Source organism: Heptranchias perlo, chromosome 3 (assembly GCF_035084215.1).
Source record: "Heptranchias perlo isolate sHepPer1 chromosome 3, sHepPer1.hap1, whole genome shotgun sequence".
Lineage (NCBI taxonomy): Eukaryota > Metazoa > Chordata > Chondrichthyes > Hexanchiformes > Hexanchidae > Heptranchias > Heptranchias perlo.
The window spans coordinates 38,141,860-38,168,498 of record NC_090327.1 but is presented as its reverse complement, the minus strand read 5'-3'; the positions used below and the strand labels follow the sequence as shown (position 1 = coordinate 38,168,498).

The window sequence follows — 26,639 nt, the reverse complement described above, 5'->3', positions numbered from 1 at the left end:
TGTAAACACCCCTCCCTGTACTCCCGCTGTAAACACTCCTCCCCGTACTCGCTGTAAACATCTCCGCCGCCCCCCCCCTTACTCACTGTAAACCCCTCGTACCTGCTCTTCAGACTTCACGTTGAGCTCATCCCGAGCAACAAGCTCCAACACCTCCTCAAATAGCAATTGCAGGAACTCCTCCGACATGGACACTTCTACAAAGTGCTGGTGGATGAAACTGTTGGACGAGTCATAAAGGACGGTGCACATCATCGTCTCCGCAAACTGACGCACTCCCAGGCAATTTTTAGGATGCAGTCTGGAGGCAGAAGGAGCAAGGAGGAGACTTTATATAAACTGGGAATTGATCCCCAGAACGAAGTCATCAGTACTGGTAGGAGTTTAGGAAACAGGGTTTTGGTATTACCTATCAACACAGAAGTAAGTTACAAGCTGGAATTAATCGAGTGAACTGATAAACCCAGCCAGCGTTGATAAGAACAGGAGTAGGTCGTTCAGCTCCTCGAGCCCATTCAATTAGATCATGGTTGATCTGTACCTCAACTACATTTAAACGCCTTTGCTCCATATCCCTTGATATACTTACCTAACAAAAATCTATTGATCTCAGTATTGGAAACTTCAATTGTCTCAGCTTCCATAGCCCTTTTGGGGGGGTGTGGGGGAGGTGGGGGGTAGAAAAAGAGAAGAATCTCGAATTTCCACTACCCTTTGTGTGGAAAAAGTGCTTCCTGGTTTCACTACTGACTGGCCTGGCTCTTATTTTAAGATTGTGTCCTCTTGTTCTGGATTCCCTCAGCAGAGGAAATAGTTGCTCTGTATTTACTTTATTGAATCTTTTTATAATTTTAAACATCTCGATTAAATCACCCCTCAACTTTCTGTACTCAAGTGACTACAAATCAAGTTTATGCAATCTGTCCTCATAATTTAACCCTTTAAGCCCCAGTATCATTCTGGTGAATCTGCGATGTACCCCTACCAAGGCCGATATATCCTTCCTGAGAAGCAGTGTCCAAAACGGAACGCAATACTTCAGATGGGGCCTGACCAAAGCTCTGTATAACTGTGGCATAACTTCCACCCCTTTGCCAGTTTGGCTCTCCCTATCACTGTAACCTCCTCCAGCCCTATAACCCTCCGAGATCTCTGCACTCCAATTCTTGCCTCTTGCATATCCCCGATTTTAAATCGCTCCACTTTGGCAGCCATGCCTTCAGCTGCCTCGTCCCTAAGCTCTGGAATTCCCTTCCTAAACCTCTCTCTCCTCCTTTTAAGACGCTCCTTAAAACCTACCTCTTTGACCAAGCTTTTGGTCACCTGTCCTAATATCTCCTTTTGTGGCTTGGTGTCAAATTTTGTTTGAAAAATCACTCCCGTGAAGCACCTTGGGATGTTTAACTACATCAAAGACGCTTTATAGATGCAAGTTGTTGCTGTTGTATTCCAGCCTCTTTGAGATAAAGGCCAACATTCCATTAGCCTTTTAATTACTTTTTATACCTGCTCAACAACTTATAGTGATTTGTGAACACCTACATCCCTTTGATCCTCCACAGCTCCTAGATTTTCCATGTTTTGTTTTCCATCCCTTTTAATTTCCCCCCTCCTTGTCTGAAGATACTGACACAGGCTGGAGCTATGAGCTGTTCACCCGAACTCAGACAAACTTTCCAGCAGGAATCAACAACGAGCAATCAGGAAGCGGAACTCTGGCTGGTCTTTTTCTCTTTCCTTGACCAGGAGCTATGACACCAATTGCAGCTGTCCACTGCACTCCATCCTGGGATCAGTACGGATCTAGGATGGAACCTCCCTGGTCTGTGGTCAGTGCAGTGAGATACTGAGCCACTGGGGATCTGGCAGCAACACTTTTGAGTGATGATTGCATTTTTCTCTCTCATTCCCCTACACTCACCTCTCTCTCAGGAAGGTACAGCATGCATCCTTTACATTCTGGAGCTGCAGGAAACTGGCGCCGATCAGCAACGACTGCACGTTCTGCTGGTCTATCGCCAGCCGGCCATTATAGGCAAAGTTAATGAGTGCTTCCAGGGCACTGCGAGAAAACAGATAAACTCACTTATAGACTTAATCACTTTAAAATCTCTCATACAACCACATACAAACAGCAACAAAAGATCCGTCAATGCTTGCTCTTATATTAAACACTACTCCAATCACCTCATACCCAAGGCGCTGTACTGCCTACAGTACAATCTTTTAATCCAGGTTCACTGGTTTTCTCCCCATCTCCCCTGATAGTGCTGACTCGTGCTGGGGTTCAACTCCACAGCTGCTAACCACCCTGCAGTAACTTGCCCAATGGTCAGGTGCAATATACAGTCCCCACCGCATATAATCGGTGTGTTCGTGCTAATGCGATTTGCTTGCTAAACGTGGTGGATGGTAAATCCATCTGAATGAACCAAGATGTTGTAGCAGAGATTGATCTGATCTCACGTTAAACGTATCAGCTGATTGAAGCTGCCCAATCTCCACTTTCTGACAGCCTCCCGTAATTAACAGTGCAAACAGCCGATTGAAGCTGCCTGAAGTCTCTGTTAGCTGTTCGTACTGTTAGTAACCACAGGAGGCAGTTGGAAAGTGGAAACTTCAGGCAACTTCAATCAGCTGATAGGTTTAACGTGAGATCGGGTCCACCTCTGCTGCAATGTCTTGGTTCTATTTGTGTCTCTGTGGTTCTAACATCTGCCTGTTAATGTTGCAAAGTGAGATGTTGATTGGATGCAGCCATAAAAAAAATGACTGTTAAAAATTTGATAGGTACTAAACTGCACTAAATTGCTGGTGTGCTCAGTATGTTTTAAGCGGCACCTTTGTAATTGATGCCTGTGGTAATGACAAATGGTTAGCGCCATTTGCCCAATTTAGGCGGCTGTCCATGATAAGCGAGGATGGTGTAAGTGGTGGGGACTGTACCTTTTCCTCCTCCTCAAACACTAGTAATGTTGACTACTGGGGTGAGTCCAATAGAAAAAAAAACAGGAAAAAATCTTAACATTTTGCAGAAAAACACAGAGCGTGTCACACAATGAGTTACTTTCCCGAGTTCAGTGACTTATGTAGGCAAACATGACAGCCATTCTGTGCCAGCCACGTCCCACAAACAGCATTGATGTAAGTGACCCGTTGACCCTTTTTTTTGGTATGTGAGGGAGTAATGTTGGACCAGGACACCAGAAGCGCTCCCTGCTTTTCAAACAGTGCCACAGGATACTTAACGTCCACCTAAACCAGATGGTTTAACATCTTGTCTGAAGGACGGCATCTCCAATAATGCAGTACTCAGTCAGCACTGCACTGAAGTAGGGCAGTGGGTATAAGGGGACAAAATGAGAGAGAGCTGCGCAAAGCCTGAAATCACAGAGATGGAAAGGCTATGAACCAAATGCCTCTAACCTAGGGTCCATTCCCTGCATGACAATCTCGTCCTGCTTGCATTCGATCATGTCGTTTGTGAACATGGCGTGGAAGTACGGAATGGACGCAGCCAGCACGATGCGATGGGCGCTGTACTTGTGGTCACCAACCTGCAAGGGAAGACCAAAATCTCTAAGAGCAGGAAAAGTCCATTAACCCCAAAATCAGCCCCAACAAACATCAGCCCCAAACTCCCTCAATCCCTTCCCTCTCCAGAAACACATCTAGTTGTCTCTTGAATCCATTTATATTGGCCACTTCCCCGCTAACTTATTCCACAACGCTGTTATCTTTTGGATGAAAACAGACTTCCTTTCTCACTCCCAACTTTTAGCTCATGTCTCCTGGAGCGTGAACACTTTGCCAGTGAATAATTTACTTGGATCGGTTTTGTCAATTCCCTTGAAAGAAAGGACTTGCATTTATGTAGTGCCTTTCATGACCTCAAGATGTCCCAAAGCGCTTCACAGCCAATGAAGTACTTTTGAAGTATTGTCACTGTTGTAATGTAGGGAAACGAAGCAGTCAATTTGCACACAGCAAAAACAGCCACATGCAGCTTTTAACTTGTTCAGAGTTGATATTCCTAATGTCTACCAGGAACTTTTTTTTTGGGTGGGGGTGCACTGATTTCATGGGATAGGGAAGTGAGGTGGTATGGGGTGGGGGAAGGAGGGATCCGGGGGGGGGGGGGGTGTGCGCGGGGGGATCCGTGGGGGGGGGTGCGCGGGGGGATCCGTGTGGGGGGGGTGCGCGGGGGGATCCGTGTGGGGGGGTTGCGCGGGGGGATCCGTGTGGGGGGGGTGCGCGGGGGATCCGTGTGGGGGGGGTGCGCGGGGGGATCCGTGTGGGGGGGGTGCGCGGGGGGATCCGTGTGGGGGGGGGTGCGCGGGGGGATCCGTGTGGGGGGGGTGCGCGGGGGGATCCGTGTGGGGGGGGTGCGCGGGGGGATCCGTGTGGGGGGGGGGGTGCGCGGGGGGATCCGTGTGGGGGGGGGTGCGCGGGGGGATCCGTGTGGGGGGGGTGCGCGGGGGGATCCGTGTGGGGGGGTGCGCGGGGGGATCCGTGTGGGGGGGGTGCGCGGGGGGATCCGTGTGGGGGGGGTGCGCGGGGGGATCCGTGTGGGGGGGGTGCGCGGGGGGATCCGTGTGGGGGGGGTGCGCGGGGGGATCCGTGTGGGGGGGGTGCGCGGGGGGATCCGTGTGGGGGGGGTGCGCGGGGGGATCCGTGTGGGGGGGGTGTGCGCGGGTGCGCGGGGGGATCCGTGGGGGGGGGTGCGCGGGGGGATCCGTGTGGGGGGGGTGCGCGGGGGGATCCGTGTGGGGGGGGTGCGCGGGGGGATCCGTGTGGGGGGGGTGCGCGGGGGATCCGTGTGGGGGGGGTGCGCGGGGGGATCCGTGTGGGGGGGGGGGTGCGCGGGGGGATCCGTGTGGGGGGGGGTGCGCGGGGGGATCCGTGTGGGGGGGGTGCGCGGGGGGATCCGTGTGGGGGGGGGGGGTGCGCGGGGGATCCGTGTGGGGGGGTGCGCGGGGGATCCGTGTGGGGGGGGTGCGCGGGGGGATCCGTGTGGGGGGGGTGCGCGGGGGGATCCGTGGGGGGGGCACACGGGGGGATCCGTCGGGGGGGTGCGCGCGGGGGTATCCGTGGGGGGGGGGGGGGGGGAGAGAGTGCGGGGGGGATCCGTGGGGGGGGTGGATCCGTGGGGGGGGGGGGTGCGCGGGGGTTCCGTGGGGGGGTTGGTGCGCAGGGGGATCCGTGGGGGGGGGGCACACGGGGGGATCCGTCGGGGGGTGCGCGCGGGGGGATCCGTCGGGGGGTGCGCGCGGGGGGATCCGTCGGGGGGGTGCGCGCGGGGGGATCCGTTGGGGGGGTGCGCGCGGGGGGATCCGTCGGGGGGGTGCGCGCGGGGGGATCCGTGGGGGGGGGTGCGCGCGGGGGGATCCGTGGGGGGGGGGGAGGAAGAGAGTGCGGGGGGGATCCGTGGGGGGGGTGGTGCGCAGGGGGATCCGTAGGGGGGGGTGCGCGGGGGGATCCGTAGGGGGGGGTGCGCGGGGGGATCCGTAGGGGGGGTGCGCGGGGGGATCCGTAGGGGGGGTGCGCGGGGGGATCCGTAGGGGGGGGGTGCGCGGGGGGATCCGTAGGGGGGGGTGCGCGGGGGGATCCGTAGGGGGGGGTGCGCGGGGGGATCCGTAGGGGGGGGTGCGCGGGGGGATCCGTAGGGGGGGGTGCGCGGGGGGATCCGTAGGGGGGGGTGCGCGGGGGGATCCGTAGGGGGGGGTGCGCGGGGGGATCCGTAGGGGGGGGTGCGCGGGGGGATCCGTAGGGGGGGTGCGCGGGGGGATCCGTAGGGGGGGGTGCGCGGGGGGATCCGTAGGGGGGGGTGCGCGGGGGGATCCGTAGGGGGGGGTGCGCGGGGGGATCCGTGGGGGGGGTGCGCGGGGGGATCCGTGGGGGGGGGTGCGCGGGGGGATCCGTGGGGGGGGTTCGCGGGGGGATCCGTGGGGGGGGGGCGCGCGGGGGGATCCGTGGGGGGGGTACGCGGGGGGGGGGGGGTGCGCAGGGGGATCCGTGGGGGGTGGGTTCGCGGGGGGATCCGTGGGGGGGTGCGCGCTGGGGGATCCTTGGGGGGGGGTGCGTGCTGGGGGATCCGTGGGGGGGGTGCGCGCTGGGGGATCCGTGGGGGGGTGCGCGCTGGGGGATCCGTGGGGGGGGTGTGCGCGGGGGGATCCGTGGGGGGGGTGCGCGGGGGGATCCGTGGGGGGGGGGGTGCGCGCTGGGGGATCCGTGGGGGGGTGCGCGCTGGGGGATCCGTGGGGGGGGTGCGCGCTGGGGGATCCGTGGGGGGGGTGCGCGCTGGGGGATCCGTGGGGGGGGGGGGTGCACGGGGGGATCCGTGGGGGGGGGGTTGCGCGGGGGGATCCGTGGGGGGGGGAGGGATCCGTGGGGGGGGGTATGGGGGTGTGGGGGGGAGGTATCTGGGGGGGTGGGGAGGGAGAACATGGAGGGACTCAGGGTGGGGGGGCATGTGGAGGGATCACAGGTGCGGAAGGGGGGGAATGAGGGGCCTGGGTGGCGAGGAGGCGATGGGGTGGGTCTCGATTTGGGGTGAGGGGGGATTGAGGAGAATACAGTTGGGGGGACGGGGTTGGGGGTTGGCGGAAGGAAGTTGTGGGAGGGGACGTTGTGGGGAGCTCCTCCTCCTCCTCCCTACCCCCATCACGGGGTAGGTTCCACTCCCTCAGACTCTCCCTCCGGTCCCCGGTCCTTACCCGCAGGGTCACATCGCACAGTTTGCCCTGCCGTCGGATCTCCTCCATCAGGCCGTAGCCGCGCATCGGCAGATCGCTAACACTGAAAAGCATCAGATCCTCGTCCGGGTCCGCCATCTTCCCTCAGTAAAGACGTCACTTCCGACGCGCCGTCAGTTCGAACTCTTGAGTTTTTTTAGAATCGCCCGACATTTCCTTTCACATCCGGGTACCGTTGTTCCGAAGACCTCACTTTCTCTTCACGACCCATGAAGAAATTAGGGAACGTCGACAAATTCCATATTTTGCAAGAAACGCAAAGAGGAGTTCAGGTGGTGGACACAGATGGAATTTACAGTCGGCTCTCCTCCAGTTTCCTTGACCCCATTCCCACTAAACTGCTGACCACTCAACTACCCCCTTGTTTGCTAACATGGTTCTTTCTCCTCAGGTATTGCCCCCCTCCTTTTTCAAACCACCATCGTCAGCCACCCTTGACCTCGCTGTCCTTGCAAACTACATCCCATCTCGAGCCTCCCTTGCCTCTCCAAAGTCCTTGAATGTCGTCATCGCCTCCCAAATCCATGCCCATCTTTCCCGCAATTCCACGTTTGAACCTCACTAATCAGGTTTCTGCCCCTGCTACAGCACCGAAACGGCCCTAATGAAAGTCACAAATGACATACGACTGTGACTGTGGTGCACTATCTCTCCTCATCCTTCTCGACCAGTTTGCAGCCCTTGACACGGTTGACCACGCCATCCTACTCCAAAGCCTCTCTTTTCCATTGAAGTGGGACTGCCCTCGACTGGTTCCATTCTTACTTCCAGTCGTAACCTGAGAATCTTCTGCCCCTGCACCGATGCCTCTGAAGTACCCTGATGATCCATCCTTGACCCCTACTCTTCCTTGTCTACATGCTGCCCCTTGGTGACATCACACAGACATAGGGTCAGCTTCCATATGTACGCTGACGAGACCCAGCTCTACCTCACCATCACCTCTCTCGACCACTCCACTGCCTCTGTGTTGTCAGACTGCTTGTCCGACTTGCTTGTCTGTGTTTTTCTCAATTGATGGATGATCCCTTGAGCTATTGCGGATCTCAAACTCCCAGTGAGGCACACATAATCAAGCAAATTGCTAGAGGAAAAGGAGAAAAAGTAATACACCTAGCATATTAGTTTTAACAAAATAATAACTTAGGCCTGATCCCTTTTTTTAATGTTAGTTATGTCTTTAATCTGGATGTGTAAGACTCTTTTTGCCAATTTTCCCCACTCGTCTCCTGACCCTCGCTGAGATATTTGGAATGATTTTAACATAACGACGGGAAGTCAGCGGGTGGGTGAGTAGTCACGTGGGAAACCCGGAAAACTTTTCTGTGCGTCGGCTTGAGCGACCGCAACTAAACTGAAGGCCCTTCATGTTACTTCCGGGTTTCCCGACTCCAAGCTGCACAACGGGCGTTAATGTTTGTTAATATTTGTTAATATTGCTTTATGTTCTCTTCCGGGGCCTTCACAGATTGATGATGAGTCTCACATCATGGAGGGTGCCTCTGAGGGCGCACTGCCACATCACATCCAGCGCAGATACTCGCACTTCAGTGTGTCCTGTTAGGCAGATAGCTGGGTTGTCACCTGGTGATTCAACACTCACAAGTGAGCACGAGCGGACACAACAACAACTTGCATTTATATAGCACCTTTAACGTAGTAAAACGCCCCATGGCACTTTACAGGAGCGTTATCAAACAAAATTTGATACTGAGCCACATAAGGAGCTATTAAGACAGATGACCAAAAGCTTGGTCAAAGAGGTAGGTTTTAAGGAGCATCTTAAAGGAGGAGAGAGAGGTAGAGAGGCAAAGAGGTTTAGGGATGGAATTCCAGAGCTTAGGGCCTAGGCAGCTGAAGGCATGGCCGCCAATGGTGGAGCGATTAAAATCGGGGATGCACAAGAGGCAAGAACTGAGAAGCATAGAGATCTCGGAGAGTTGTAGGGTTGGAAGAGTTTACAGAGATAGGGACGGGCAAGGCCATGGAAGGATTTGAAAAAAAGGATGAGAATTTTAAAATTGAGATGTTGCCGGACCTGGAGCCAATGTAGGCCAACGAGCACTGGGGTGATGGGTGAATGGGACTTGGTGCGAGTTAGGAAGTAGGTGATGGAGCGGATATGTGGTTGGAAGCTCATCTCGTTGAGAGTGAGAATGATTGAGGTACCGCTCCTCCTTTGCGAGGTAATGGAAAAGGTGTCACGCATACTTTCCACAATAGCGGATAGGATGGAGGAGTCCAACTCCATCGCTAGTGGATTGGTGGTGCGGGTAAGTGCGGGAATGTCTTTGATGGAGAGAGTGGCAGCCTCCATTGAGCTTCAAGCACGGCTCTCAAAGGAGTCCACTCAGGCCTTGACAACGGCCGTGCGGACTCTGGATGCCAACATGTCTGCTGTGACTTTAGAAAGCGCCATATCTCCTCTGTCCACAGTGGTAGGAGTGATGTTGTGCCGGCCTAGGAGAGGGATGATGGCGAAAGGGGATGTGGAAATGGGGACTCCACTCAATGCGCTCCCACATCTCACCCCTTGCCCCCCCTCAACTAGTACCCACAATGCTACCTCCTCTCCCAATGGCTGACACTGCCCCTGCACAGGTGCAGGTGGAGCAGTCTTTGGCAGTGCCCTCATGGGCTCCAAAACCCAGAGTTTGTAGGCCGAAAGCATCTCAGTAGTCCGGGCATGAATCTGAGCAACCTGCCACTACCTCTGCTGAAGCACGTAGAACCGCTAGGAAGAGGAAGGCGAAGGTTTTGTAATCACCAAGGATATGCACAAGGGTGTCTGATGGAATGTCATGTTTTTCATTTATATTTGTTTTTTGTTAAATGTTATAATTCTCACCACCACCGCATGTCTTGCCCATTCTTGAGTCCCTTTTGTGAAATTGCCCTTTCATGTGCCACATCATGAACGCCAAGACATGATGCCACCCATTGGGCGCGTGTACAATGGGTGTATGCATGCAGCAAGACCTGGACAACATCCAGGCATGGGCTCATAAGTGGCAAGTAACATTCGTGCCAGACAAGTGCCAGGCAATGACCATCTCCAACAAGAGAGAGTCTAACCACCTCCCCTTGACATTCAACGGCATTACCATCGCCGAATCCCCCACCATCAACATCCTGGGGGTCACCATTGACCAGAAACTTAACTGGACCAGCCATATAAATACTGTGGCTACAAGAGCAGGTCAGAGGCTGGGTATTCTGCAGCGAGTGACTCACCTCCTGACTCCACAAAGCCTTTCCGCCATCTACAAGGCACAACTCAGGAGTGTGATGGAATACTCTCCACTTGCCTGGATGAGTGCAGCTCCAACAACACTCAAGAAGCTCGACACCATCCAGGACAAAGCAGCCCGCTTGATTGGCACCCCATCCACCACCCTAAACATTCACTCCCTTCACCACAGGATGCACTGCAGCAACTCGCCTAGGCTTCTTTGACAGCACCTCCCAAACCCGTGACCTCTACCACCTAGAAGGACAAGAGCAGCAGGCACATGGAAACAACACCACCTGCACGTTCCCCTCCAAGTCACACACCATCCCGACTTGGAAATATATCGTCGTTCCTTCATCATCGCTGGGTCAAAATCCTGGAACTCCCTTCCTAACAGCACTGTGGGAGAACCTTCACCACATGGACTGCAGCGGTTCAAGAAGGCGGCTCACCACCACCTTCTCAAGGGCAATTAGGGATGGGCAATAAATGCCGGCCTCGCCAGCGACACTCACATCCCATGAACAAATTTTAAAAAAAATTCCATGGGCTGCAATCTTGATGATAAGCCCGCTATGCGGCACTTTATCAAACGCCTTTTGAAAGTCCATATACACCACATCAACTGCATTGCCCTCATCTACCCTCTCTGTTACCTCATCGAAAAACTCTATCAAGTTAGTTAAACACGATTTGCCTTTAACAAATCCGTGCTGGCTTTCCCTAATCAATCCACACTTGTCCAAGTGACTGTTAATTCTGTCCCGGATTATCATTTCTAAAAGCTTCCCCACCACTGAGGTTAAACTGACTGGCCTATAGTTGCTGGGTTTATCCTTACACCCTTTTTTCAACAAGGCTTTAACATTTGCAATTCTCCAGTCCTCTGGCGCCACCCCTGTATCTACGGATGTTTGGAAGATTATGGCCAGTACCTCCACAATTTCCACCCTTACTTCCCTCAGCAACCTAGGATGCATCCCATCCGGACCGGGTGACTTATCTACTTTAAGGACATCTAGCCTTTCTAATACCTCTTTATTAATTTTTAGCCCATCCAGTATCTCAACTATATCTTCCTTTACTGAATCTCTTGTAAACAATTTTACAACACCAAGTTATAGTCCAGCAATTTTATTTTAAATTCACAAGCTTTCGGAGGCTACCTCCTTCCTCAGGTGAACGATGTGGAAATGAAATCTACTGAATCTCTGGCAGCATCTTCTTCCTTGGTAAAGACAGATGCAAAGTATTCGTTTCGTACCTCAGCCATCCCCTCTGCCTCCATAAGTCGATCTCCTTTATTTTCCCTAATTAGCCTCACCCCTCCTCTTACTATGTGCCTGTAGAAGACTTTTGGACTCCCTTTTGTGTTGGCCGCCAGCCTATTCTCATACTCTCTCTTTGCCCCTCTTATTTCCTTTTTCACTTCCCCTCTGAACTTTCTATATTCTGCCTGGTTCTCATTTGTATTATCAACCTGGCATCTGTTATACGCCCCTTTTTTCCATTTCATTTTACTCACTACCTCTTTTGTCATCCAGTGAGCTCTGGCTTTAGTTGCCCTACCTTTCTGCCTTGTGGGAATGTGCCTAGACTGTACCTGAACCATCTCCTCTTTAAAGGCCATTGTTCAATTACAGTTTTGCCTGCCAATCTTTGATTCCAATTTACCCGGGCCAGATCTGTTCTCATCCCATTGAAATTGGCCCTCCTCCAATTGAGTATTTTTGATGGTGGTGGTTGTCGTTCCAGGCGGTCTGAGTAGTTTACTATCTCCTCATCCTCCTCCTCAATCTCATCGTCTTCTTCATTGTTGCCGGCAGATGAGGATGCTTCATCAATGCATGGGAGCTTCCCCACCTGTAAACCTCGTTGATGAACGATGTTGTGCAGGACATAATACATAACTACTATTCTGCACACCCTCACTGGTGAATATTGAAGGGCTCCCCCAAATCGATCCAGGCACCTGAGCCACATCTTCAGCATTCCTATAGCTTGTTCAATGACAGATATAATCACAGTCTGTTCCTTAAAACCTTGGAAGTATCCCTTCAAGTGACTGCGATGCGGTCTCTCTCTCTCTCTCTCTCTTGCTGTGTCCTGTTGACTGAAGAGTTCTCTTCTTCCTCGCCAGAATCTTGCGTGCCTTCCTCAGCTTTTGAGGTCTCTTCTTATACCTTTTTTCAGTATGACATCCACATCTCAGCCTTACCATTAATCATGTCTCTCACCCTTTTGAAGTTACATTCCAAGCATAACTCCTGGTACCATCTGTGCCTTGTTGTTACAGACTTAATGGTACCTTATCTTAGAGTTTACATTGCCAGCCTTCACAGAACCGTTTGTATAAACAAACTTCTATTCACTAGCTTGCAGGAGCTCGAGATAGAGAAGCCTAAGCCTGTGTGACTCCTTGATTTATTTAACCTTCAGTCCCTTTATCTACGTGTCTTTAGACCTTATGCTATCACAGCACATCCTCCCTTAGCGCCTGTGATTTCCCCAAGATCTCTTAATTCCCACTTTATGGGGAATGTCAGCATTCAGTTAGTTTTAACTGCAAACTTGACTATAATAACCATCATGCATCCTTCTCGGCCCACCAGCACTTTCTTATTGAATACACGTTACATGGTTCATACTCTATTAATACACAGTACAGTTTACATTTATAAATACATAGATTCATAGTACATTTCATTCTATTTCTACTATCGATTATAATTATACTAAATTATATCTGTTATTGGGTTAATTCTTACATGGTGGTGATGTGACTGTCGTTGTACCACTGCTGTGCCTCGTTGGTGGGGTTTCTGACAGGTGTCATGAGCCATGTTTACAGAGGGTATCCCTTGTCTCCAAGGAGCCAGCCCTTAAGTCAGTCTTGTGTGTGTAAGAGGGCCGGGATGTTGGACTCGCGCAAAATGAATGCATCATGGCAGCTGCCAGGGAATCTAGCGCACACCTGCAGAAACCTCCCCCATTGGTCGCAAATCAGCTGCGCATTGATGGAGTGATATCCCTTTCGGTTGATGAGCAGTCCTGGAATTCCTCAGATTACTATGTGTGTGCAATCAATTGCGCCTTGCACCCATGGGAAGCCAGCCAGAGAGTGGAGATCCACTGTCTTCTCAGTCTGGCTGATGTCGTCACGTGGAAGTTGACGTAGTCGGAGACCCTGGCAAATAAGCCACTCGTGCAGATGACTTAGAGACCCTGGAGATGTCACTAGTTGCGTCCTGGAAGGATCCGGAGACTCCTGATGACTTTAACAGCAACGGGCAATGCATGGCGACCAGGCCCAGCTGGGAGCAGCTTTGCATGAAGGAGCGTGCAGATGTCTGCGATCACCTGGCGACTTAATCAGAGCCTGGGTAGGCACTGCTCCTCAGAGAAGTCCAAGAAGCTCAGCCTCTGCCTATACGCCCTCTCACAAGGGTAGTGCCTCCTGCGTGGGTCCCCTCTCTGCTCTTCCGCAAGTCCTTGTGGTGCACCTCTGTCTTGTGCAACTGCAACTCCCAGAACTGCATGCCATGCCTGCCATGGAAGGTGATGTGTCTCCTCCTCGGATATACTGCTGAATAGGTTCGTTGTGCCCTCCCCCCCTCCATCTTGATGTTGTCAGTTTGAGGGGGTCCAAAATGTAGGTAAATTTGTCTGAGCAAGAATTCTCAGTGTGGACAAAGAAATCTCAGTCTAAACACAAAGAACTGCCAGCCAAAGGTTTGTCTGAGAGAACTGAGTGCCCAGTTGCAAAAACTCACCTTTTATTCACGTGTCAATCATCCAAATGAGGACCGGCTGCAACTCGCCTCCGTTTCCATGGCGTCTTTCAGAGGCCATGGGAGACACGTTAGGGAAAGTTAAAATGGTTTGTCAGGCTCAATACACAAACATTTAATCAGTCAGTGTCAGTTGTGGCTCAGTTGGTAGCACTCTCACCACTGAGTCAGGAAGGTTATGGGTTTAAGTCCCACTCCAGAAACTTAAGCACAAAATCTAGGCTGACACACCAGTGCAGCACCGAGGGAGTGCGGCATTGATTGGCTGGTGCTGTCTTTCGGATGAGACATTAACCTGCTCTGTCAGGTGGACGTAAAAGATCCTATGGCACTATTTCTAAGAAGAGCGTGGCAGTTATGCCTGGTGTCCTGGACAATCTTTATCCCTCGACCAACATCACTAAAAAACACATCATCTGGTCATTATCAAATTACTGTTTGTGGGAGCTTGCTGTATGCAAATTGGCTGCTGCATTTCCTATGTTGCAACAGTGACTACACTTCACTGGCTGCAAAGCGCTTTGGGACGCCCTGAGTTCATGTAAAGCGCTATATAGATGCAAGTCTTTCTTTTCTTTTTTTAATCGCCTTAAGTGGTTCAACAGTGTTAATGGGCCCTTTAAATATCGGCTGCGTCAGCATTAAGTGTCGGCGGGACTTCCTGGTGTCAGTTGTGCGCGCGCATCCAAACCCGTCTGGGTCAAACACAGAAATGGGCGCGATGAAGTCAGGATGCGGTCCCACTCAGAAATTTTGTTATTTTTACTGCCCACCCACCCCCAACCCACATGGTCTTGGGGGTTAAAATTACCCCATGATTGTATGAGCACGAGATACCCTTCAGTACCTCAGCCAAGTGGCAACTCTTCGTGTATGAGCCGAGATAATGAGTGTCAGCATAGTTTGCAGGTCCACTTAAACCACCCATCTCTGTAATTAGCATGTCTGTTGGTTTTATACCCCCCCCTCCTCCCCCCTTTGTCTCTCTATTTCATAGGATCATAGAATCATACAGCAGAGAAGGAGGCCATTCAGCCCATCTTGCCTGTGCCAGCTCTTTAATGGAGCTATCCAATTAGTCCCACTCCCCTGCTCTTTCCCTATAGTCCTGCAAATATTTCCTTTTCAAGTATATATCCAAGTAATTCCCTTTTGAAAGTTACTATTGAATCTGCTTCCACCACCCTTTCAGGCAGTGCATTCCATAAAAAAATGTTTCCTCATGTCGCCTCGGCTCTTTTGCGTAAAACAATTTATCCTTATCTCTCGGCCAATGCAAGCACTCCTTTCCGGCAGACAATAATCTAACTTTTAGAGACAATAATCTGGGAAAAAATTAATTGGCATTTGGAAAAGTGTGGGCTAATAAATGAAAGTCAGCATGGATTTGTTCCAGGAAAATCGTGTTTGACCATCTTGATTGAGTTCTTTGATGAAGTAATGGAGAGGGTTGATGAAGGTAGTGCGGTTGATATTGTGTATATGGATTTTCAAAAGGCATTTGATAAGGTACCACATAATAGACGTGTTAGCAAAATTAAAGCCCATAAGATTAAAGGGACAGTGGCAGCATGGATACAAAATTGGCTATGGGACCAAAAGCAGAGAGTGGTGGTGAACGGTTGTTTTTCAGACTGGAGGGAAGTATGCAGTGGTGTTTCCCAGGGGTCAGTATCAGGACCACTGCTCTTTTTGATATATATTAATGACCGGGACTTGGGTATAGAGGATATAATTTCAAAATTTGCAGATGACACAAAATTCGGAAATGTAGTAAACGATGTGGAGGACAGTAACAGACCTCAGGAGGACAAAGACAGACTGGTGAAATGGGCAGACACATGGCAGATGAAATTTAACGCAGAGAAGTGTGAAGTGATACATTTTGGTAGAAAGAATAAGGAGAGGCAATATAAACTAAATGGTACATTTTTAAAGGGAGTACAGGAACAGAGAGACCTGGGGTTGTATGTACACAAATCTTTGAAGGTGGCAGGACAAGTTGAGAAGGCCGTTAAAAAAAAGCATATGGGATCCTGGGTTTTATTAATAGAGGCATAGAGTATAAAAGTAAAGAAGTTATGCTAAACCTTTATAAAACACTGGTTAGGCCTCAGCTGGAGTATTGTGTCCAATTCTGGGCACCACACTTTAGGAAGGATGTCAAGGCCTTAGAGAGGGTGCAGAAGAGATTTATTAGAAGGGTGCCAGGGATGAGGGACTTCAGTTATGTGGAGAGACTGGAGAAGCTGGGGTTGTTCTCCTTAAAACAGAGAAGGCTAGGGGGAGATTTGATAGAGGTGTTCAAAATCATGAACGATTTTGTTAGAGTAAATAAGGAGAAACTGTTTCCAGTGGCAGAAGGGTCAGTAATCAGAGGGCACAGATTTAAGGTGATCGGCAAAAGAGCCAGAGACGACATGAGGAAACATTTTTTATGCAGCGAGTTGTAATGATCTGGAATACACTGATTGAAAGGGTGGTGGAAGCAGATTCAATAGTAACTTTCAAAAGGGAATTGGATAAATACTTGAAGGGAAATAAATTACAGGGCTATGGGGAAAGAACAAGGGAATGGGACTAATTGGATAGCTCTTTCAAAGAACCGGCACAGGCACGATGGGCCGAATGGTCTCCTCCTGTGTTGTACCTAGTATGATACTATGATCTTCTGTCTGTACCAATCTGATTGACCAGCTGTGTATTCCAGCAATTTTTTGCTTTTATTTCAGATTTCCAGCATTTGTGGGTGTTCCTTTTTATATTTATTTATTCAATCATCAGGATGTGGGCGTCACTGGCATGGCCGGCAGTGATTGCCTATCCCTGGTTGGCCAGACTGAGTGGCTTGCTAGGCCACTTCAGAGGACAGTTACAAGTCAACCATATTGGTGTGGGACTAGAGTCACATTTAGTCCAGGCCGGATAAGATGCTATTTGATAGGCCAGATGCCTTTTTTTTCTGTTATCGTCTTAAAAGGGCAGCAGTTATGGTGGGTCATTGCTGGGTAGGTGCTGGTGTGTTGACTTTGAAGTGGGGGATGGATTGTCCTGGAGTCTCCAGGAATTAAAGATTAACCTTCAGGACACTACTGCGAGCAAGCCGTGAGAAAAATCAGTGGAGCAGTGCGGGGACAGGGCAGTTGGAGATCACGTGATGAAATGTCCTCCAGTCAGAGTTAGTAATCCTAGGGAAGGGTGCTGCCTGACAAATCACTGATCGGGATTGGTGCTTTTATCTCACAGGGTTCGGAGAGAGACCATGGTTTCTGTGGCATCAGTTCAGCAACTTATGACCCCAGCGTTCACTGTTGATATCCAGAAAGTTAAAAGTAATGCCAGGCGTATGATCGAGCGATGCCAGGCCCTGGGGGTTCAACTCCGGCCGCACATGAAGACCCACAAAACTCTGTAAGTGCCCTTGAACCAAGCTCGCTAACATTTCTGCTCTAATTTTCTCCTCTGCTCTTGAAGGTGCCAACTCTTGCTTGGGTTCAGTTCTAAAGATGCACCCACCCAAGTGGCCAGACTATTCAATCGTGGAGGATATCACTGCCAAGCCTAACGTACACAAGCATACATACATACACGCACACACTTACACACGGTGGCACCAAGGTCCTAGCAGAAAGGATAAATAGCGCTGTGGAAAGGAAAGGACTTTAAATCAATAAAGGGAGGGGGTGGGTTCGCGTAGAAGTAATAATTACCTAAAGATAAGAATAAAGAGAGCAAAGGTCAGAGTACAAAAAGTGATAACGATTATATAAATACTCTGGGAACAGGAAAGGTTATAGGAAATAATAATAAATTACCTGTTAAACATAAAGCAGGTGTGATTTACAAAAAACATATTAAATTGCCTATATAGCAATGTACAGAGCATCAGTAATTAAAAGTGTGATGGTCAAAAAGTGTGAGAATTACACTATTAGAACGTAGGGGCAGGGTGGAGACTGTTACTTAGGTAAGAGTTCTGTATAGGAATGCACGTAGCATAATAACTAGAACAAATGAGTTAGAAACACAAATTCAGCTTATGTTGTAGGTAAAACAGAGTCCTGCCTACAAGCAGGGCATGATTGTGAGCTAAATATTCCAGGCTATTGTAGCTTTAGAAAGGTCAGGGAAATTGGGAAAGGAGGAGGAATATTGATAAAATACACAACTACAGCGATAGAAAGAAAGGATTTTAGTATCATGGAATCATAGAAAGTTACGGCACAGAAGAAGACCATTCGGTCCATCGTGTCTGTGCCGGCCGATAAAGAGCTATCCAGCTTATTCCCACTTTCCAGCACTTGGTTCGTAGCCCTGCAGGTTACGGCACTTCAAGTGCACATCCAAGTACTTTTTAAATGAGTTGAGAGTTTCTGCCTCTACCACCCTTTCAGGCAGCGAGTTCCAGACCCCCACCACCCTCTGGGTGAAAAAATTTCTCCTCAGCTCCCCTCTAATCCTCCTACCAATTATTTTAAATCTATGTCCCCTGGTCACTGACCACTCTGCTATCCACTCTGTCTAGTCCAGTCATAATTTTATACACCTCAATTAAATCTCCTAAATAGACAGTTTCCTAGAAGTAAAGGGAATTAGGGGTTACGGGGAGCGGGCAGGAAATTGGACATGAATTTAGATTTGAGGTTAGGATCAGATCAGCCATGATCTTATTGAATGGCAGAGCAGGCTCGAGGGGCCGATTGGCCTACTCCTGCTCCTATTTCTTATGTTCTCCCCTCAGCCTCCTTTGTTCCAAAGAAAACAACCCCAGCCTATCCAATCTATTGTCATGGCTAAAATTCTCCAGCCCTGGCAACATCCTCGTAAATCTCCTCTGTACCCTCTCTAGTGCAATCACCTCTTTCCTGTAATGTGGTGACCAGAACTGTACGCAGTACTCAAGCTGTGGCCTAACCAATGTTTTATACAGTTCTAGCATAACCTCCCTGCTCTTATATTCTGTGCCTCGGCTAATAAAGGAAAGTATGCCGTATGCCTTTTTGACCACCTTATCTACCTGTTCTGCTACCTTCAGTGATCTGTGGACATGCACTCCAAGGTCACTTTGTTCCTCTACACCTCTCAGTATCCTCCCATTTATTGTGTATTCCATTGCCTTGTTTGCCCTCCCCAAATGCATTACCTCACACTTCTCTGGATTGAATTCCATTTGCCACTTTTCTGCCTACCTGACCAGTCCATTGATATCTTCCTGCAGTCTACAGCTTTCCTCCTCACTATCAACCACATGGACAATTTTTGTATCATTTGCAAACTTCTTGATCAAGCCCCCCCCACAATTAAGTCCAAATGATTAATATATACCACAAAAGGCAAGAGACCTAGTACTGAGCCTTGTGGAACCCCACTGGAAACAGACTTCCAGTTGCAAAAACGCCCGTCAACTATTACCCTTTGATTCCTGCCACTGAGCCAATTTTGGATCCAACTGGCCACTTTCCCTTGGACCCCATGGGCTTTTACTTTTTTGACCAGTCTGCCGTGTGGGATCTTGTCAAAAGCTTTGCTAAAATCCATGTACACTACATCAAACACATTACCCTCACTGACCCTCCTTGTTACCTAGTCAAAAAATTCAATCAAGTTAGTCAGACACGACTTTCCCTGAACAAATTCATGCTGATTGTCCTTTATTAACCCGTGCTTTTCCAAATGACGATTTATGCTGTCCCTCAGAATTGATTCCAATAATTTGCCCACCACCGAGGTTAGACTGACTGGCCCATAATTACTCGCTCTATCACTTTCTTCCTTTTAAACAACGGTACAACGTTAGCAGTCCTCCCATTCCTTCGGCACCATGCCTGTAACTAGGGAGTTTGGAAAATGATGGTCAGAGCCTCTGCTATTTCCTCTCTTGCTTCTCTTAACAGCCTGGAATACATTTCATCCAGGCCTGGCGATTTATCTACTTTCAAAGATACTAAACCTCTTAATACTTCCTCTCTCACTATGTTTATCCCATCCAATATTTCACACTCCTCCTCCTTAACAAGTAAGAGTGATAAGGCCGTGGAAACATTATGGATAGAGTTAATGAACAGCAAAGGATGCAAAACTCTGGCGGGTGTTGTCTACAGACCTCCTGACTGCAGTGATGTAATTGACAGATGTGTAAATACCGAGATCAGGGAAGCATGTAGCAAAAACAATTTGGTTATAATGTGAGATTTTAATTTTCACATAAGTGGGAGAAGCAGAACAGCTCAAGAGGTAAAGGCAATGAATTTCAAAGCCCCGATTTTAACCCAGCCCACCCAGTGGGAACGGTGTGAATGGGGAGGAGGGGCTAAATTGGCGCATGGGCGGAAATCATTGAGTACCCACAGCATTCCCGCCATTTTAACTTTCGGAATTCTGGCAGTATAGAGGCCGCCCATTGCAGGCATGCCCCTCTTATTAAAATGTGAAAGTCGCGGCCTGATGCTGCAATCAGCTCCACAACATGATTTTAACTTAAAATCGAAGGAGGCCCGCACGGGCCCAAACCGGCAGCAGGTCCTGGCAAGAGTCAGTGGAGAGGCCAGAAGAGGCCAAGAGAAGTGTTTAAATTTACCTTTTCTGCAGATTCCTCGTAGGCTAGGAGAGGTTCTCCTGCCAGACCCCGCAAGGAGTCCTTGGGCCTCCCCAGCCCCATCCTTGCCTCTCCCTTCCAGCACCAGCATCGCCTGTGGAACCCTCCCTTCCTGTCCCAATTTCTGCTCCCACCCGCCAGCCATGACTTCACTCCGCTGCAGTATTCAAATGAGGGCTGGAGTTAAAATGGTCCAGGCCTCAGGCTGAACTCATGGCGTGGATTTCCCTTCCACCCCACACCCTGCCCATATCAAATATGCTCCGAGTTAAAATCGGTGATAAAAGAGGGTCAGGATAGATTTGTGAAGGGTAGATCATGTCTGACAAATCTAGTTGCATTTTTTGAGGAGTTCACTAACATGGTGGAGGGGGAATGTCTATGGATGTTGTCTATCTGGACTTCCAGAAGGCATTTGATAAGGTTCCACAGAAGAGATTATTGGAAAAAATCAAAGCTCACGGAATTGAAAGTAACCTTGTGACATGGGTTGCTAATTGGTTGAAAAGTAGGAGACAGAGAGTAGGGATAAACAGAATGTATTCTGATTGGCGAGATGTGACAAGTGGTATTCCCCAGGGATCTGTACTGGGCCTCAGCTTTTCACCACATATTTCAATGACTTCGATGAAGGAATAGAGAATTGTATATCCAAGTTTGCAGTTAGGAGGCACAGTAAGTTATGCAGATGGGAGCAGGAAGTTACAAAGGGATAAAAACAGAAAATGTTGGAAATACTCAGCAAATTAGGCAGCATCTGTAGAGAAAGAAATAGAGTTAACGTTTCAGGTCGATGACCTTTCATCAGAACTGCAGGTCTTCGACCTGAAAAGTTAATTCTGTTTCTTTCTTCACAGATACTGCCTGACTTGCTGAGTATTTTCAACATTTTTCTGTTTTTATTTCAGATTTCCAGCATCCGCAGTATTTTGCTCTTAAGTTATAAAGGAACATAAACTAAGTGAGTGGGCAAAACTACGGCAGATGGAGTTCAATGTGGGGAAGTGTAAGGTCAACCACTTCAGATCCAAGAAAGACAAATCGGAATATTTGCTTAATGATGACCGACTCGAAGCCATGGAGGAGCAAAGGGATTTAGGTGTCCATGTACACAAATTACTAAAAGCTAATGCACAAGTACAAATAGTAATCAAAAATGCTAATGGAATGTTGGCCTTTATCTCAAGGGGGGTTGGAATACAATGGGGAGGAAGTTATACTTCAGTTATACAGAGCCTTGGTCAGACCCCATCTGCAGTATTATGTTCAGTTTTGGATGCTGTATCTCGGGAAGGATATATTGGCCATGGAGAGGGTACAGTGCAGGTTCACCCAAATGATACCAGGCGAATGAAATCATTTGTGGCAGGGGAAGAGTTGGACCCCTTCACTCTGTTGACATCTGTACTTAAACTTATTTCAGCACAGAGACCAAAGGAATGAGTACACAGAAAAGGATCTGCCTTGATGGTTTTCAGTGAGTAAGGGCAGTGCCCAGCATGGCACTGATCTACAAGGGTCATGATTGTCCCAGATTCAATTCGCAGTCTGTGTTGAGTTAGCTGATCGTAGATTGAGCAGCGGCTGGGAGGGGAGGGTGCGAGGATTGGCCTCAGTGCCCCCTGGGCTAAGGGCATGTGTGTGGGCGTGTATAGGAACATAGAAACACGTGTAGACCATTCAGCCCCTTGAGCCATTGTGCCATTCAATTAGATCATGTCTGATCTGTGCCTCAACTCTATTTACCTGCCTTTATTCCATAATTCGCTCCCAGGTGTCCGTTATTCTAAATATAAACCATCTGAATCCCTTGATTAGATTCCAGCCTGTAACTCACTCCCAGGTATCTATTATTCTACATGTAAACTCCCTGAATCCTTCAATTAGGTTCCAGCCTGTAACTCACTCCCAGGTATCTATTATTCTACATGTAAACTCCCTGAATCCTTCAATTAGGTTCCAGCCTGCAACTTACTCCTGGGTATCTGTTATTCTATTAAAAAAAATCTGAACCCCTTCATTAGATTCCAGCCTGCAACTCCCTCCCATGTATATATTGTCCTGTATAATTGAATTGCTTTCGCCCTTCACTGTTCTCCTGTAGGCGCTGACTCTCCTTGGGGTGCAGTTCCACGGGTGCTGATTACCCTCTGGTACCTCACCAAGATGTCCATTCTTTATGTGCAGACATTAAATAGCGGTCGGCTATTCTAACATGGGAGGCATCGAAATCCTTAGTTGTTGTCCACAGTGTATTAGTCCCGACACTAAGTACGCGGTTTCTCTTTTTCCGATCTCAGGGAGTGTGCTGATATTATGACTGGAGGCTCTCGGAGGTGCATCGTAGTTTCCACACTGGCCGAAGCTCGCTTCTACGCTGACCGCGACTTCGATGATATCCTGTACGCCTATCCGCTTCCCCTTGACAAAGTGGGTGCCTGCGCTGAGCTGACGGAACGCCTGGAGATGTTCCACGTGCTGGTCGACAGCGAGGTGGCACTGGCTGAGCTCGCAAAGAGGCGGCTGAGAGATGGGAAGTCGTGGCTGGTGTGGCTTAAGGTGGACTGTAACAATGGAAGAGGTAAAGAAGCACTCGTTTGAATTTAATGGCTCAGTGTGATACATGCAATGGGAAAGAAAGGAAGGAAGGAAGAAAGGAACTGCATTTCTATAGCGCCTTTCACAACTTCAGGATGTCCCAAAGTGCTTCACAGCCAATGAAATACTTTTGAAGTGTAGTCACTGTTTTAATGTGGAAACGCGGTAGCCAATTTGTGCACAGCAAGATCCCACAAACAGCAATGAGATAATGACCATATAATCTGTTTCTTCACCAGAAATAGTGGGGAACCAAGGGGCTAATGAGAGTTTTTTTTAAAATTCGTTCATGGGATGTGGGCGTCACTGGCAAGGCCGGCATTTATTGCCCATCCCTAATTGCCCTTGAGAAGGTGGTGGTGAGCCGCCTTCTTGAACCGCTGCAGTCCGTGTGGTGATGGTTCTCCCACTGGAGTTAGGAAGGGAGTTCCAGGATTTTGACCCAGTGACGATGAAGGAACGGCGATATATTTCCAAGTCAGGATGGTGTGTGACTTGGAGGGGAACGTGCAGGTGGTGTTTTTCCCATGTGCCTGCTGCTCTTGTCCTTCTAGGTGGTAGAGGTCGTGGGTTTGGGAGGTGTTGTCAAAGAAGCCTTGGCGAGTTGCTGCAGTGCATCCTGTGGATGGTACACACTGCAGCCACTGTGCGCCAATGGTGAAGGGAGTGAATGTTTAGGGTGGTGGATGGGGTGCCAATCAAGCGGGCTGCTTTATCTTGGATGGTGTCGAGCTTCTTGAGTGCTGTTGGAGCTGCACTCCTCCAAGCAAGTGGAGAGTATTCCATCACACTCCTGACTTGTGCCTTGTAGATGGTGGAAAGGCTTTGGGGAGTCAGGAGGTGAGTCACTTGCCGCAGAATACCCAGCCTCTGACCTGCTCTCATAGCCACAGTATTTATATGGCTGGTCCAGTTCAGTTTCTGGTCAATGGTGACCCCCAGGATGTTGATGGTGGGGGATTCGGCGATGGTAATGCCGTTGAATGTCAAGGGGAGGTGGTTTGACTCTCTCTTGTTGGAGATGGTCATTGCCTGGCAGAGAGTGAGGAAAAGTACGAGAGAAATTAAATGGGACTAAAAGCCGACAAATCCCCTGGACCTGATGGCCTACATCAATTGTTCCCTCTAATTTTTTTTGGCCTTGTGCGGAATGAATTTGGGTTTGTGCACCGATATAAAGGCTGTGTGTGCCACTGTAAAAAAAATTACAACTTTGAATAGAAGATCTTTTTAGAAAGCATTATTCAGGGCATATAACAAACAGAAAAAATGTACAAAATAATGGATAATTGTAACAAGGTGAGCTGTCAAAGATTTTTAATTAAACAAAACTGGTTATAGAAATCTCAGAAGTAAACACTGTCACCAGAGGAATGGGGACATCCTGTTTGAGATGCAGAGTCTATAGATGACAGGCCAGATGATGGAGAAGAGGGTGACTGTCTCTGGTTCAGATGTTTTTCTCTTCTGTCTCTCCCTGTCTTTCCAGTGTTTATATATTTTGTCCAGGTTTACTTCTCTACCATTTGACAGATGAGATTTGATCCGCATAAGCATATCTAGGTGATTTTCTTTCAAACCGTTTTGTGATTTCATTTTATATTATTCATAAGGCTGAAACCATGCTCACAATCAGCACTTGAAGCTTGAAACGCTGCACATATATCCACTAGTTGTGAAACTACATTGTACCGTTCTGCATTTTGTAGAGTGCAAGTCACCCTATCCTGAAATGTTTTCATTGACTTTGTTTCAATCTTCTCTGCAATTAAGTACTTGTAGTCATTGTGTTGGCTCACAATGAGCTCCATCTCATCCATGATGTTTTGTCCAGAAGACCTTACTTGACCAAGGACCAGGATTTGTCTGTATTTGTCAACCAGCTTTTCAATATTCTCAGTGCCAAATTCATAGCTGATTTGTTATGGTGCAAGTGAAGCAAAATCGAAAGTGGACCATTCATTGAGTTCATTTTCTGGGAACCTTTTTTCCAGACGATCACATAGTAGGGACACAAATGTAAGAATGGAATCTCCCTTGAATGATTCATCTCTTGTGCATGATGCAATTAGATTTTTCACTGTGTAGCACCAGAAACTGTCTCGTCGAGATACTGTCCTCTGATCCTGCGGATCTTGGCCCTCGTTAACTGTACAGCTTTGATTGTTGTTAAACAGCTCTTCTGAAAGCATTTGCACAATTCTGCTAGCTCACACAGAATATCATTCAATGACTCTATGGTGATACGGTAATTAGAGTCTGAGAGCTTCTTCAGGCAATACTTAGCAACTGGGTCATTGTTCTCTGTTTCTTCGTGCTCAAAGCATTGAAGAAGAGCATCGTAATTGCACATCAGAGCACTAACAGCAAAACGTCTCGATGGTCACCTCACTTTATTTAGAGGTCGAAAGGTCACAGCTTCACATTCTGTGACATTTGCAATTTCCTCAAATTGTCCTTTTCGAACTGAAGATCTGCAGAAGACTGTATAAATGATTCTCAGCAATGTCTCTATTTCCTTTATCATTGTTATTTTGTTCTAGGCATCAACTATTCCCAAATCTTCTCGGTGGGCCACACAGTGTTGCTCTACTAAATGTGGAATGTACTGCTTAAGCCATGTGGCAACACTTGTTTTTTTCCCAGCATGACAGAAGCACCATCTGAAGTGAACATCACCATTTTAATCATGTCCAGCTGATTCAGAGTGTAAAAGTGTTTGATAGCCGGTGCATTGCATGAAGTTAACTTAACAATTCCACCGAACACTGTTTTGTACCCTCTAGAAGCCGCTTCCCTGAACTTGAAATAAATGATAAACATCTTGCTGACTGAAATATCCATGCTCTCATCAATAATTAGTGTATGAAATAAAGATTGGCGAATCTCTGACATAATTTCTGCGTGGACGACACTGGTGATTGATTCCAAAAGTTCAAAGACATAGTTTTTGCTACTCCAGCTCGCTGGTACCTGGAGATATTTAGCCATGTGGTCATGTATATGTTGCATAGAGTGCATGGAGTTGTTCATTTGTACTCTAAGCAATACATTGTCTATGAGAATCTTTATTTCATCTGGCTTCGATCGCTGTCTCGCCGTCAGGTCCATTCTATTCTCCCTGTTAGCAGCAGTTTCTGTTAACATTTTCTGCAAGCCTAATCCCAGTGGGCAAGAATTTCTGCTTCGAAGAACAACCACAGCAGATTCATGAGATTTGCTTGATAAATGCCTCTTCATATAGTCTTCCATCCGTCTTCTCATTTCTTGCCAGTGGAGAAATCACCTGATATTTTTGCTCCAGCACACATTTTGCAGATCAAGCCCACATCCAGCTATACAAAACCCTGGTTAGACGGCACCTGGAGTACTGTGAGCAGTTCTGGGCACCGCACCTTTGGAAGGACATATTGGCCTTGGATGGAGTGCAGTGTAGGTTACTAGAATGACACCCGAACTTCAAGGGTTAAGTTACGAGGAGAGATTACACCAATTGGGGTTGTATTCTCTGGAGTTTCAAAGGTTAAGGGGTGATCTGATCGAAATTTATAAGATATTAAGGGGAACAGATAGGGTGGATAGAGAGAAACTATTTCCGCTGGTTGGGGATTTTAGGAGTAGGGGGCACAATCTAAAAATTAGAGCCAGACCTTTCAGGAGCGAGATTA

The 26,639-nt window shown here is 48.7% G+C and overlaps 2 protein-coding genes across 4 annotated transcripts in view; one reads left to right on the top strand and one right to left on the bottom strand.

Moving 5' to 3' along the window:
• Positions 1-6,879, bottom strand: part of klhl18 (kelch-like family member 18) — a 33,459-nt gene extending 26,580 nt beyond the window's left edge. The window contains exons 1-4 of the mRNA XM_067978920.1: positions 6,717-6,879; positions 3,427-3,557; positions 1,922-2,062; positions 103-301 (exon numbers count right to left, since the gene is read on the bottom strand). Coding sequence (XP_067835021.1) covers positions 103-301; positions 1,922-2,062; positions 3,427-3,557; positions 6,717-6,833 — 588 coding nt within the window. The 5' untranslated portion in view covers positions 6,834-6,879. The remainder of the gene's footprint in view (positions 1-102; positions 302-1,921; positions 2,063-3,426; positions 3,558-6,716) is intronic.
• A 35-nt stretch (positions 6,880-6,914) lies between these two features.
• zgc:162816 (uncharacterized protein LOC571260 homolog) overlaps positions 6,915-26,639 on the top strand; it is a 58,302-nt gene continuing 38,577 nt past the window's right edge. Inside the window, exons 1-3 of one of the 3 annotated variants that reach the window (XM_067978945.1) lie at positions 6,915-7,027; positions 17,025-17,189; positions 22,674-22,954. In XM_067978945.1, coding sequence (XP_067835046.1) covers positions 17,041-17,189; positions 22,674-22,954 — 430 coding nt within the window. In that variant the 5' untranslated portion in view covers positions 6,915-7,027; positions 17,025-17,040. Of the gene's footprint in view, positions 7,028-7,770; positions 7,860-7,885; positions 8,045-17,024; positions 17,190-22,673; positions 22,955-26,639 lie in introns of those variants that run through there. The other 2 variants (XM_067978939.1, XM_067978932.1) reach the window with 2 other exon arrangements.